This window comes from Stigmatopora argus, chromosome 12 (assembly GCF_051989625.1).
Source record: "Stigmatopora argus isolate UIUO_Sarg chromosome 12, RoL_Sarg_1.0, whole genome shotgun sequence".
NCBI lineage: Eukaryota > Metazoa > Chordata > Actinopteri > Syngnathiformes > Syngnathidae > Stigmatopora > Stigmatopora argus.
In genome coordinates this window covers 11,192,308-11,206,012 of record NC_135398.1, presented here as the reverse complement: position 1 = coordinate 11,206,012, position 13,705 = coordinate 11,192,308, and the positions used below count along the sequence as shown (strand labels likewise).

The 13,705-nt window shown below is 42.5% G+C and overlaps 2 protein-coding genes across 2 annotated transcripts in view; one reads left to right on the top strand and one right to left on the bottom strand.

The window, feature by feature from the left end:
* Positions 1-5,152, bottom strand: part of clcn2a (chloride channel, voltage-sensitive 2a) — a 43,841-nt gene extending 38,689 nt beyond the window's left edge. The window contains exon 1 of the mRNA XM_077615298.1: positions 4,563-5,152. The gene's annotated coding sequence lies outside the window, so the exon portion shown is untranslated. The remainder of the gene's footprint in view (positions 1-4,562) is intronic.
* A 1,693-nt stretch (positions 5,153-6,845) lies between these two features.
* On the top strand, positions 6,846-13,326 carry thpo (thrombopoietin). Its single transcript, XM_077615534.1, has 6 exons — positions 6,846-6,867; positions 8,486-8,608; positions 8,699-8,823; positions 10,467-10,553; positions 10,660-10,824; positions 12,468-13,326. The coding sequence occupies exons 1-6, from the start codon at positions 6,846-6,848 to the stop codon at positions 12,618-12,620; spliced, it is 675 nt and encodes a 224-aa protein (XP_077471660.1). The 3' UTR covers positions 12,621-13,326.
* The last annotated feature ends 379 nt before the right edge of the window (positions 13,327-13,705 follow it).

Genomic DNA, 13,705 nt, shown 5'->3' with positions numbered 1-13,705 from the left:
TGTTGAACCCCCCCGACGATCCTTGTGAGGATAAGCTGTTCAGAAAATGATTGAATGAATAATTTAAGAATAGTTTTGGTCATTACCTTGCTCTGACGTCTAGCATTAACTAAAAACTCACTTGAGATAAAGCCTTTACTTGAACATAAAAGTCAACCGTGAAAAAAAAATGTGATTGTTGTCTGTCTTGTGTGATTTTCACTCCAAATAATTTTTTCCCCAACTCCCTCTTTTTATCACATTCCACTCTCTCGCCTGATAATATATCCCGACAATGTGGATGAACTATCTAACTCAGGGGTCTCAAACTTGCGGCCCGCGGGCCAACTGCGGCCCTCGGGACGATAATTTGCGGCCCCCGTCTTAATATGAAAGATCGATTTTTTTTTTTTTTTTTTTTTTTTTTTTTTTTTTTTTTTTTTTTTTTTTTTTTTTTTTTTTTTACCCCTTTCCCCATGATGGCGCCGTTTAAGTGGCAGCCAGTGGCAGTAGCTCTGTCCACTCATGTTTTTCTTGTTTTACAGCATGTTTTACATGAAAAATTAGAGGGAACATTGACATGCACCTGCTTGTGGCAGGTGTGATACTGGTGTGCCGATAGCGAGCAATGATGATGTCGTGACCGGATGATTCGCCTAAAGACGTTTCGCCAACGGACGTTTGACAGACGGACAGGTCGTACTAGTATTTGTTAGTTTAATGATTAAATACAAATACTAGTATTTGTATTTAATCATTAAACGCTGTTTTCAGCTGGATTTGACCGAATTTGAGAGCATTTTGAGCCGTTTGGCGAATGGACGTTTATAGACGTTTTTTTGCCTCCATCGCGATATCATCCAGTATTTGTATTTAATCATTAAATGCTGTTTTAGGATGGATTTGACCCGATTGCTGTCATTTTACGGCTCGGTTCTGCTACATCTGCCTGCCCAAGGGTGCTTACTCCCGGACTGCCATTGATGGTAGACGAACATTGATTTTTACTATAATTTGGACAACACCGGCGGCGGGCCGGATTAAAAATCCTAACGGGCCGTATATGGCCCGCGGGCCGAGGTTGAAAAACTTGTACACACACGATCCGGCGGGGCGAGCGTTCGAATCCCGTTTCGGCGAAACCTCCGTTCGGCCGAATAAACGTTCGGTGGAACGTCCATTCGGCGACCTGCCCGTCTGTCAAACGTCCGTCAGCGAAACGTCTTTAGGCGAATCATCCGAGTAGCGATGATGTCGCTCACACTGGTACTCAGTGCGCTCAGGGAGGTTGTCTTTCTGCTCAGACCAACAAAAAATTAGAGGGAACTTTGGTTCGGAGCTGAATGAACCAATCACGGTAAGGTATACGGCTCTGGAGGGCGGGACATCGGCCGGGCTGTCCAGTGTCTCGCTCACTCACTCATTCATTCCTCCAATCAGCTGGGCGGAGGAGAAGCCGTGAGGCCGATCACTCCGCTCGGCGCGCACACTCCTCCGCTGCTCTCAGCATAGAACTGAATGAGGCGCTATGATCCGTGATCCAGCCTGTGTCAGTGTCTGTAGCCATCTCCGCGATTGAAACGGAGAGCGAAAGTGCACATGCGCCACAAACCCGCGCGACTGAATGTGAAAGATCAACCCGAGACTCATTCCAAGTGGAAAAACATATTACAGAGCCCCAGAGATGTCTCTTTCAAAGCCTGCCGTGAAGAGAAAGGTCGGTGATGAGCACAGACAGTTTCAAGAAAAGTGGGGAGTGCAATATTTTTTTGTTGAACACAGGGGCACCCCGACGTGTCTCATTTACACTGAAAAAGTTGCGGTGCACAAGGAATACAATTTGAAACGTAATTGTACTACGAGACATGCTGAGGAGTACGAAAAATACCAGGGAGATGAGAGAGCCAACCAGGTTGCCAGTCTTAAAACACGTCTTCTGAGGCAACAGGATCTCTTCAAGAAGGCTACCAAAGACAGTAATGCAGCAGTCAAAGCTAGCTACGCCGTTTGTGAGTTGATTGATCCTGTGCTAAGTGATCCCAAATGGCTCATGGACTTGGCTTTTCTTGTTGATATCACACAAGAGCTTAATGTACTGAACAAGAAGCTACAAGGCCAGGGGCAACTTGTCAGTGCTGCCTATGACAACGTGAGAGCATTCTGCACTAAACTTGTGTTATGGAAAGCCCAGCTCTCTCAGACAAACCTTTGCCATTTCCCAGCATGCAAGGCTCTCGTGGATGCAGGCACACCATTCAGTGGTGAGAAGTATGTTGAGGCCATTTCGAAGCTACAGGAGGAATTTGATCACAGATTTGCAGACTTCAAGACACACAAAGCCACATTTCAAATTTTTGCGGACCCCTTCTCCTTTGATGTGCAAGATGCCCCTCCTGAGCTTCAAATGGAGCTCATTGACCTGCAGTGCAACTCTGCACTCAAAGCCAAGTTCAGGGAGGTGAGTGGAGAAGCAGACAAGCTTGGGCAATTTTTGAGAGAGTTGACCCCCAGCTTCCCTGAACTTTCCCGAAGGTTCAAGCGGACCATGTGCCTTTTTGGGAGCACATACTTGTGTGAGAAGCTCTTCTCCACCTTGAACTTCAATAAGTCCAAGTACAGGTCCAGACTTACTGATGAGCATCTTCAAGCTCTACTGAGGGTCTCCACTGCTTCCTCCCTCAAGCCAAATGTGACTATGTGAGAAGAAGCGCTGCCAGGTCTCTAGCAGCAAGGAGTAGGCAAGAGAAGCCGTGTTCAGAATATTTCATGTTCAATGTTCCATTCAAGTTCAGAAAGTTAAAGGTTAAAGAGCTGTTAATACAGACATTTGAAACGGAATAAAAATAATTCATTTTCTCTACTTAGCCAGCCAGTGTATATCTACTGTATGCTCATTAGTATTATTTGGTTTTGTATTACTGATTGATTTATTTTTTATTCATCTTTAAGTTAATTTATTTAATTCATTATTTTTTGTTAAAAAATAAAGATATTTGATAACGTTGGAATGTTTTATCAGTGCTTTTCTTGTGGAAATCCTGATGCGGCCCAGTCTCACCCAGACTCGGCCTCTAGCGGCCCCCAGGTAATTTGAGTTCGAGACCCCTGATCTAACTGGAATGATGACACCACAGAGCAAGTGTGCATTAAGTTATCATTTGACGTCAAGAGGCACGCCTGTTTTTTGTAAGTGGCTTTGGATCTTCCATGCGCATAGCTGCAGAGTCATGGGTGTGGGAACTCAGGTGTGCGCTTGCATATTAAACACATGCAAATTAGAATCTTTTGGAAGGGCTCGATCACCGACACATTGTCAAAAGTAGCCACACTACAAGACAATTACTACTTGTTCGATTTCAAAGATGCCTGGGATGGACTCTTGAGACATATTTGCTGACAAGCTATTAAAAAGTCAATTTTCAATTATATTTCGTCATTGAAGAATGTCAGTTTTGTTTGCCCAGTGGGTTGCTCCCAATTTCATTTCAGTCGCCAACAAGGCAAATGAGGTAGAGACACCACGATATCTTAGGAACCAGGTCATCTGTATCATGTTCTGTATATAATCTGTATACCGTATTTTCACGACTATAAGGCGCACTTAAGTCTTAAATTTTCTCTAAAATAGACAGGACGCCTTATAATCCAGTGTGCTTTATATATGGAAAAATAAAATAAAATGTGTCATTCATTGAGGGTGCGCCTTATAATGCGGTGCGCCTTATAGTCGTGAAAATGCAGTATATGTTTATCACTCGTAGCTTCAACTGGGACCTAGTTCAAACGGATTGGAGATTTATAGCTGTCAATGGCAGACAACTAGTTAGTGGGACAACAAAGATCGATAGTTTGCTGTTCCCAGTAAGCAAGCACAATGTCTAAATGACGAGAAAAAACATGGTGAGCTCTCGCCTCAATCAGATATTAATCTACAATCTACAAATCGGCAAATATTGTATTGTTGTCTAAAGAATCGGGCGCCTCGGGGAATGAGTGGTTAGCACGTCAGCCTCACAGTTCTGGTCGGTCCACCTGTGTGGAGTTTGCAGGTTCATCCCGGGCCTATGTGGGTTTTCTATGAGTACTCCGGTTTCCACCCACATTCCAAAAACATGGATGGTAGGCTGGTTGGACACTCTAAATTGCCCCTGGCATGAGTTTGAGCATGAATGGTTATCTGTCTCCTCGTGTCTTGCGATTGGCTGGCCACCAATTCAGGGTGTCCCCTGCCTCGTGCCCGTCATCTGGGATAGGCTCCAGCACCCCCCGCAACCCTTGTGAGGATAAAGCAGTTGAGAAAATGAATGAATGAATGTCTATTAGGGCTCCCTCGGCCCAGCTCGGGTTGTGAAATGCCTGCCGGTCAATATGTCTTTAGGGGTCACATTTGATTGAGTCTGGGCGCATCGACTGCAACCACCTGATCATCTTGTTTACATGCAGACAAAAGTAAGTCATGGAAAGAAAATCCTTCGCATTTGCAACGACCAATGGCCTTGTGTTAGCCTTTGCCCTTGAGCAAAGACGTTGACAAAGTTAAGAAGAGAGGGAGGATTTGAAAGAAAGGAGTGGGACATCCATACCTTTTCCCTGGGTGACACTTCTCCTTCAAATCGTCAGCTGCGTCGCTCCATTGCGGCTCACGGGAAGAAGAAACAAGTTGATCCAAGGACGCGCGCAGGCAGCCACAGGTTGCGTGCGTGTGGCAGCCGCTCTCCTTAGTCGATAACGTGACCCGGCTGCAAATGACACGCGTGGGGGGTCTCGTTGGATGCTACCCGCTGGTTTCTGGCAGATGCACGATCCATTCGGTGGATCTCTAAAGTTGCGGAGCGCAATTTTGCGGCTCTGGCGCACGTCTTTCTTCGTCTGTGGGTGGCGATGATGCTGCAATTGGAAAAAGAAAGTCGCTCTATTATACGTCGACTCCGGCTGATGTGGGAGGAAGACGACAGCGGGGGACCCGGAGTCGTGTCCGTGATGCAATGCGGGTAGCGCCGGTGCCGAGTCTTGCGGCTTTCTCCATGCGTGCAGAAATGCGGTCGCCCCGGTCATTCGCTGGGGAGCCCTTGTGTGCATTTGTCTCCATTTCAGCATTGTCTGCAGAGGCAGGGGAGGGGAGGAGGAGGAGGACGAAAACTATGTGTATAAGCTCCCTGATCCCCCCTCTCTCTCGTGCACACGCAATGTCATTGGGGCAGTGGGGTGCACTTGAAATCTGAAGGCTTCCTTAAGGACTTCCATGCAAATGTAGCACCAACATCACGTCGCAATCGCTACATCAATCATATATAACAGTGGACAATTGTGTATGTCTCATCATTCAATGCTGGTTCAACACATTGAGAGCATTTTATTGTATTCTGGCAGACTTTTTAAGAAAATGTAACAATATAATTCCTTTAAGGCAACCCGGCAGCTGAGTGGTTAGCGGGTCGGCCTCACAGTTCTAGGGTCCAGGGTTCAAATCCAGGTCAGTTCACCTGTGTGGAGTTTGCATGTTCTCCCTGGGCCTGTGTGGGTTTCCTCTGGGTAATCCAGCTTCTTCCCACATTCCTTACACATGTAGGGTAGGCCAGTTGGACAATTTAAATTGCCACTAGGTGTGAGTGTGAGCGTGAATGGTTGTCTGTCTCCTCTTGCCCTGCGATCAGCTGGCCACTGATTCAGGGTGTCCCCTGCCTCGTGCCCCAAAGTCAGCTGGGATAGGCTCCAGCCCCCCCTGCGACCCTTGTGAGGAAGAAGCGGTTCAGAAGATGAATGAATGAAGTTTGAATCTACATTTGTTTGTTCTTGAGTAATCGGCAGTATGCAGGAAGTTAGTAGTTTTGATCAAATTGCATTTCCCCCCAGAACTCTTCATGTATGTTAGCCGATCTCCAACTATGCACCATCAAAATTGTTTACAAACTGAAAATTCCCTGTCAAAAACTGTCAGATGCCCGCCACACCTTCCCCATAAATTGAACAATTGCTTATCGTACTTAATGGCAGTGAACATTCTAGTTGTAATTGATGAGCACAGTAATGAATGGCAGTATACATCCGTTAAAAACATTACTGTATATACATTATGACAAGTTTGAGTACATTTTGCTTTGACGAATAAATCTGAATGAGGAAGAAATGCAGAGGTCAATGAGGCCCGGTATCCTCTGAGCCTGTATATGAGTTCAAATGGATCATAACCATGTCCGGTTGAGAGATGAGGCGGCCTAATGGGACCACATCATACTGACTTAAAAATATTTAAAAGTTATAGGATAACACGGGGTGTTGTTATACATGTGTCAAAGGTTCTATGTTTGGACTTTTCAGGGTTTGTGGTTCAGCCTGCTGATGTGTATGTTGCTGTCAATAATAATCAAACAAGAATATTTAACTTCCTGGCCAATGGAAAACCAAATAACCTCTCATGGCACTCAGTTTGAGAATTACACGATCCACATCACTTCACACAGGAGCTGAAATCTGATTGGACATAAAATTAAAAGTACATCCATGCATTGGACAAAAAAGGTAGCCAACACTGTTGCATTATCGCTGAAATATATTTAGGATGAAACGTAGGTCTGCGCTTGTTGACTTACTGGTTTTCTATCCCACCCCTGCATTAGGATCTAAATTTAGGCATAATGCATCACAATTATGACCACCACGAACAACATGGAGGGCAGCTCATTCAACACCCAAACTAATGATAAGACCAACACAAGTGTCCACAATGAGGATGAATGGCTCATCCTTGAGTGTTTTCTTCTGTCTCGCATGTGTTTTGACAGGTGCTGTAGCTCCTCAGCCTGAAAATGACATTGCACCCAAGCCGTGTTCCAGATGTGCCCACGACAAACGAAACCTGATGGACGATGACTGATACAGTAAATGGAGGTAAACACATTTTCCCCCATGAGTCGATACTATTAGTCTGTACCCTTGCTATCTGTTTTTATACACATTGTCCAAAAAGTTCAAGTGCTGATAAAAAAGAGAGAGGAAATGTACTACTAAATGTAGCAAAATTAATAAGAAAAAAAATCTAATTGTATGGTCGGTATGACGTTTCTAAAAATAGCCCGTATTTACATTCCCCAATGTTATGTCTAATGCTATAAACTTACAGAATGTATGATAACATTTTCACTACTTGCCATTAATTAGACTACAATGGCCGTAATGTACATTGACATCTGGTAGTGACTCAAATGTATAAGTGCCCGTCATAGCGAAAATCCTGTGGCCTGGAGTATGATTTATTATCAATCATCGCCGAAATGGATGTGGAAATCTTGACTCATGTCCACTTTACTCACTCAAACTATTCCAACCACATTTCCCCCAATTATACATCTATAATATTAATTTTATTGATATTTTAGACTAGCACCTTGCATCCCATTTGTAACCTCCAAAACGAGTTTCTCATAAAACCGCTGTTAACTTAATGAAGATTTGACCATGGAAACCATAAACTCTTTTTCTATTAGTGCCAATTAAAACTATATTTGAAACACATAAAAAAATTTGAAAACCAATGCATGCCAAAAAAATCAGATCCAGGATTTGGCATGGCACAGCATTCTGACAATCGAGGCAAATTTGACATATTTTTCTTTCTTTGAAATCACTTAACAAAGGCCTAATTCCTGGATGTCTTAAAATTGATCATCCTGGTCTTGTTTATGTTAATTGTTAGACTTTTTTCCCTTCCTGAACTGCACGGAAATTGGTTGAAGCAGACGGTTGTAAAAGTTAAACCTGTTTAATATTCACGACTGAATCTCTGTGCGCTTCAGCATCGTGTGTGTTCCGTGACTGTAATGTAAATCGGAACTATAGCCAATTAAGAAGCTGGCACAACTAGAGGAGATTGTAATGTAAAACAGAAATGTAGCCAGTCAGGAAGCTTGCACAAATAGAGGAGAAATTGGATGTGTTCACTGCTAGAATAATGTGTCTCAGAAGTCATTCGCCATGATTAAAATCAGTAGCGAGAGGGATTAGAAAGCTAGAGACAGAAATGTTGTGTGCTAGAATACAAGTTGTGAAGCAAGAAGGAAGCAATTATCGCACTTGGGTGCTTTGCTCAAGGGCATCTTGAATGCTGGTCAAGGCACCCAAAATTAATGGTCAGACTGAGTATTTTGAAATCACGACATCCTTGTCACCATTGTCCCGGTCAGATGTTTAACCCAGAAGAGCTACCTCTTGTGGTCACCAGCTAAAGACAAATAGACTTCTGCATTGATGATCTGGTGTCACTTGTGCAAATGGAGTCTTTCACAATCATAAATCATTAACCTTACAGTCGGCCAGGAAGCTGTCCCAGTAGTACCAAAAAGCCCGGTGGGTGGCAAAAATAAACAATATCAATGAAATCAAGTTTTGCCTCAAAAGTACACTGTTTTGAGTCTGCTGGGAAGTTGGAGCGCAGCCTGCTCTCAGACCAGATAGCGCTTCCCGCCGACAAATAACAAGGCTGGAAATTGAAGAAGGACAATCCAAAAAGGAAACGCAGCTCCTCTATATGAGACCGCGCCGTGGACATGGGACTTTTTCCACCTGGTTTGCCTTTTTAATGGAACAAATGTGGTCTTATCGAGCGTGGCAAAGAAGGGCATGGCTTTAAGCAGTGAGTAGTAGTGGGAGATGTACTTTGGGGGACTGGATTTAGGGGCTATGCTGTGAATCGGCTTCAGTGTGCGCTCATGTGTTCATCCAGGACTCCTGCTACTATGTATGCTTGCTTCTGAAGTGCAAGACGCTGAGACCAAGCCCATTGACTTTGTGTGCAGCAGATCAGCCAGGAGAGCAATGAATATTGTGACGGAGATGCAGGCTGCACTGGTGAGGCTTCAAGTTGATTTTCTCATATTTACTCTACACTTTTTGAGATACAATGTCAACCATAATCCATTCCGGGACCAAAAATTTTTCGTATCTAATCATTCCTAACAGAAACAATCAGTCCTAGTGTCAAACTGGCCATTTTAAAACTCCTATTTACTGTAAATTTTGTGCATCAAGTTAACATAAAAAAATAATAATATTAAGAATACCTAATCATTTGACCTAGGTGTCAAATTTAAGGACCATTTGTTGTGGCGCACAAAAAATAACCAGGTATACATATATTTATTTTTCTTTCTAAAATTTCTATACAATTTCAAAATATAGGTTTTGTTTTATCTTCCAGAGTTTTCTAATTAATACTTTCAATTTACTGTCTTAAATCCTGGAAGTGTATTAATACACAAAATGTTGACGAAGTAGACTATGCAAATTTCTTCCAGTTTTATTTAGATTTAGGGTACGTTATGACGTGCATTCAGGAACTGCTAACAAAACAAAATATCTTAACTTATTCACTTTCATTGGTAGAAATAGACATCTAATCCATTTAAAACCAGGCGGGCTGGCAATAAGTGATGACGTTTTAGAGCCACTGACGAAAATAAATGTCTAATCCGTACCAGATGGGACAGACTAAAAAAGTGTAATAGTAACACAATTGTATACTAATTATTTGATTTCTACTCTTTTGAATGACTTTCACGTTCAAATACGGTGTACTGATTTGTTTATCTTTATTTATCGTCATTAATGGCAACCAATGAGTTAATAGAATGGATGGACAAAACCAGACTATGGGAAAGTTCGTCAGCAAGTTACCCCCTGTGTCAAAGTAGCGGCCCGGGGGGCAAATCTGGCCCACCACATCATTTTGTGTGGCCCGAGAAATTAAATCATGAGTGCCGACTTTCTGTTTTAGGATCAAATTAAAATGAAGAGTATAGATGTATATTAAATTTAGATTTTCCCCCTTTTAAATCAATAATTGTAATTTTTTAATAAAAAAAATTCTGTTTTTAGTTCAAAAATCATTCTAAAAATATTTAAAAATAGCTCTAATAAACATTGTTTTAGATCTATAAAAACTGGATATTCAGGGCTTTTAATCCAGTTCTTTTAATCCATTTATAAAAAAACAAATCTAAATATTATATCTAAAATGGTCCGGCCGACATAAAATCAAGTTGACAATAATGCGGCCCGCGAACCAACCCGAGTCTGACACCCTTGTCCTAGACCGTACCGTGCATCCTCGTAAGGTTATAGTCATTGCTAATATCGGCCAGAAGGCAGTCTACAGCCGAGACTCATTGCCAGCCTCCCGTAGCACTCACAGAGAGACAGACAACCACTCATGCTCACAATCACACTGCCACCGAATGGGAATCGAACCCAGTCTGCCTGCACCAAAGTCAGTTGGAAGAACCACTGGCCCATCGGATGGCACCTCGTATTGCTTAAAAGACGAATAAACCATTTAATAAGCAAGTTCGATCTAACCTGTGAATATAATGAGGGGTTCACCCTCCATCCTCCCCATGTTTAACTAAAAAGAGTGATTGACTTTGGAGACTCCACTGCTTTTAGTTTCATCTTGACTGATTTTTCTGTCCACTTCATTAACTCCATCCTGTTAGAATAACTGCAACAGTTCCGCCATCCTGCCCACGCCAGTTCAGATACCCTGTACCGAGCTCCACATAGCAACGTGGGAAAGAAAATCAGTATGTCAGTGCACACATAATTCAATTTTTTTCTTTTGCAATCCATAATTTCCTACAATCCATAATTTCCTACAATCACATTTCTTCTGTGTGTCTCTTTCCACAGCATCATGAGAGGAGACAAGACATCAGCATGTCCTTGAGGGGTCTTTTTGAGAGTGTCAAGGTTGCAAGGCCCCTTGGCCAGGAAGAATGTGTTTCAGTGCTTTTGCAGAGACTGGAGCATAACATCAACGGCTACCTCCTCATCCTCACACATCTTCAATTGAGTGTAAGAAGCCGTCAAGGTGACAATTAAAAGGGAGAAAAACAAACCACTTTGCAACTTTTGGGATTTGGTGGGCAAATGTCTGATATTTAGATTGTGTGACTGTTGGGGTACTCGGACGTTTCGTCGAAAGACGTTTGGTCCCCGGACGTTTGGTCCCCGGACGTTTGGTCCCCGGACATTTGGTCGACCGGACGTTTGGTCGACCGGGCGTTTGGTCGACCGGGCGTTTGGTGGAACGGACGTTTGGTGGAACGGACGTTTGGTAGAACGGACGTTTGGTAGAGCGGACGTTTGGTAGAACGGACGTTTGGTCGCCGGGTTGTTACTGTTGAAACCAGCTCTCAAAATTATAATCATGAGAGAGAGAGTGAGTTTAATATCTAAATATCTAATATCAAAATATCAACAGTAAACTCTGTCATAATTTGACAGCGAGCAAACCTGGCGACCAAACGTCCGTTCTACCAAACGTCCGTTCTACCAAACGTCCGTTCTACCAAACGTCCGTTCGACCAAACGTCCGTTCTACCAAACGTCCGGTCGACCAAACGTCCGGGGACCAAACGTCTTTCGACGAAACGTCCGGTCACGGACTGTTGGAGGTAACTTGTATCGACAATAATTCTTTCTACTAATCTTCACCCTTTTCTGTACTATCAGATGAAAAAATCATTGCTTACTGGTTCAGACTTCCTTCTGTCACTTAACCAATCACATGACAGGAAAGAGAGGCAAGTATTAATTCGATTATTTTTTACATGGCTCGCGAGAGAAACGTGTCAATGGGCTTTTCTTCAGAAGTGTTGTTGGTTTCATAATATGCGGAAACATGCAGTCTTTCTCGTAAATCTGTTGCTTTCGGAATCACTGAGGCGATGTTGGGAATCTTTTGTGACCACAAAGGCTTCCTTCCTTTCGGATAGGAATAAGATAGGAGTGCATACTTTCCACATGAGACCACTTGCAAGTCGGAGATAAATATCCCGGTCTCTGTGTGTTCATGTAGTAGAAATGCCTCTGAAGTTAAAAAAAACCAAACTATCTGTTTCATTAACCTGGGTGACATGCAGGTTTTTTACACAACAAACCAAAGTGACTCAATTTGCATCATTAGGATTTAAGTCTGGAGGGATTTGAGACTCAAAAATACTGACTCAGCGGCCCAGCGACTGAGTGGTTAGGGTTTGAATCCAGGTCAGTCTTCCTGTGTGGAATTTGCATGTTCTCCCTGATACTGTGTGGGTTTTCCCTGGGTACTCCGGTTTCCTCCCACATTCCAAAGACATGCAGGGTAGGATGATTGAACACCCGTGCCCTGCGATTGGTTGGCCACCATTTCTGGGTGTTCCCTGGCTTGTGCCTGAAGTCAGCTGGGATAGGCTCCAACACCCTCTGCGACCCTTATGAGGATAAGCGGTTCAGAAAATGAATGAAATACTAACCAGTTATCCAGTTATGTAGGTTGTGTTAAGAAACATTCTTCCTCTAGTCTAGTGTATATCAGACACTTGAGTGGAGTGGAAGCACACAATTTTTATTCCACGTGTGGAATGTGTCGGATGCTAAATGTCGGATAAGATGATAAATATCGGTTTGTCCTTCCACACTTTTACTTTACTGTGACTGTTATTTTTTTCTATCAGGACCAGCAGGCGCCAGTGGAGAGTCCAGAACTGTCTTGTGTTCCTCGAAGTACCCTCAGTCTGAGCACAGTCCTGCTCAACTACAGGCGCCTGATCACAGGCAAACTGGAGCGGTTGATGATGAGCTTGGAAAGCACTTGCGCTCCTCAGTGACAAGTCATCTTCAGTAAATCCCACGTTTCAATCAAGTCCTCGATGCCCCAAAGCCAAACACAACAAAGTGCACTCCATTTTCCCCATTTATTTTCTGTGAAGGAAGAAAGAGGGTAAATTAGTTCACGTATCCTTCCATCACATGAAAGACTATAAGAACTAAGGTAATGGGGAAAAAGTGTGAATTTATGACGGATAATGTCACATTTTATGAACTAATCATCTTAATGTATTTAATGTCCATGCCTTATGGACAAAAACAGCTTACGAGCCCCATGTTGATCGTCGCATCGTATAACACTTTATTTTTTACTCCCAAAAATCCTCCTGGATTTTACATAGCACTGATAATGAAGCAAAGAGTCAGACAAGGTCTGACCAGGTTTTGTTTTAAGTTTTTACAACGAACTAAATTAACTTTTCAAGATTTGCATGCAGCAGCATGCAATATGAGTGACCCTACAAACATGAGAATGATGTATTGCACTTCTGATTTATGTTTACATGCTGTTTTCCCCCATAGTCCAATAACAATGGTTAACAAAGGTTAACAACAACAACAACAACAATGGTTGCATTGAATGCGAACACTTGTTCTTGCATAATTTTTGGGAGCTTGTAACATTGTGTGTTTAATCAAAAAGGGTATGTGGCTGCTACTTTAAAAATACCCAAGAAGTATTTAATTATATTTTGCAAAATACTACACATTGTGTCATGTTTCGGACAACTGTAGAAGAGTGGGACAATGTGACATGCTGTATTGGAATTCTCCCAATGTGTTTCAATGCAGTGTCTGAACACTAGGTGGAAATCCATAAAAATATTTTTATAAAATACCACTTCTATAATAATATCAAAAATGCCAATTGCATGAAAACTAAAGCATGCAGGGGGGAAATGATGGCAAATATGAAGTGACCAAAATATTAAATAGAAGCAACAAAAAAGGCTAATGCAACAAACAAACAAATGTTGGCCAGTGAAATGGTTCAAAACAAAAATCCATTCTATAATGTAAATGTAAAATGTAAATTAAAAATTCCACAATCAATAAAAAATCTGTTTTATTTTAGCCCGAGTTA

What these genes read in the sequence shown, in the direction of transcription:
- thpo (XM_077615534.1), top strand. Translation starts at nt 6,846, where the DNA reads ATGACTGATACAGTAAATGGAG. An exon ending in GACTGATACAGTAAATGGAG is followed by an intron (nt 6,868 to 8,485) that starts GTAAACACATTT and finishes CAATCCAAAAAG; the next exon opens with GAAACGCAGCTCCTCTATAT. An exon ending in CGGAGATGCAGGCTGCACTG is followed by an intron (nt 8,824 to 10,466) that starts GTGAGGCTTCAA and finishes CCATCCTGTTAG; the next exon opens with AATAACTGCAACAGTTCCGC.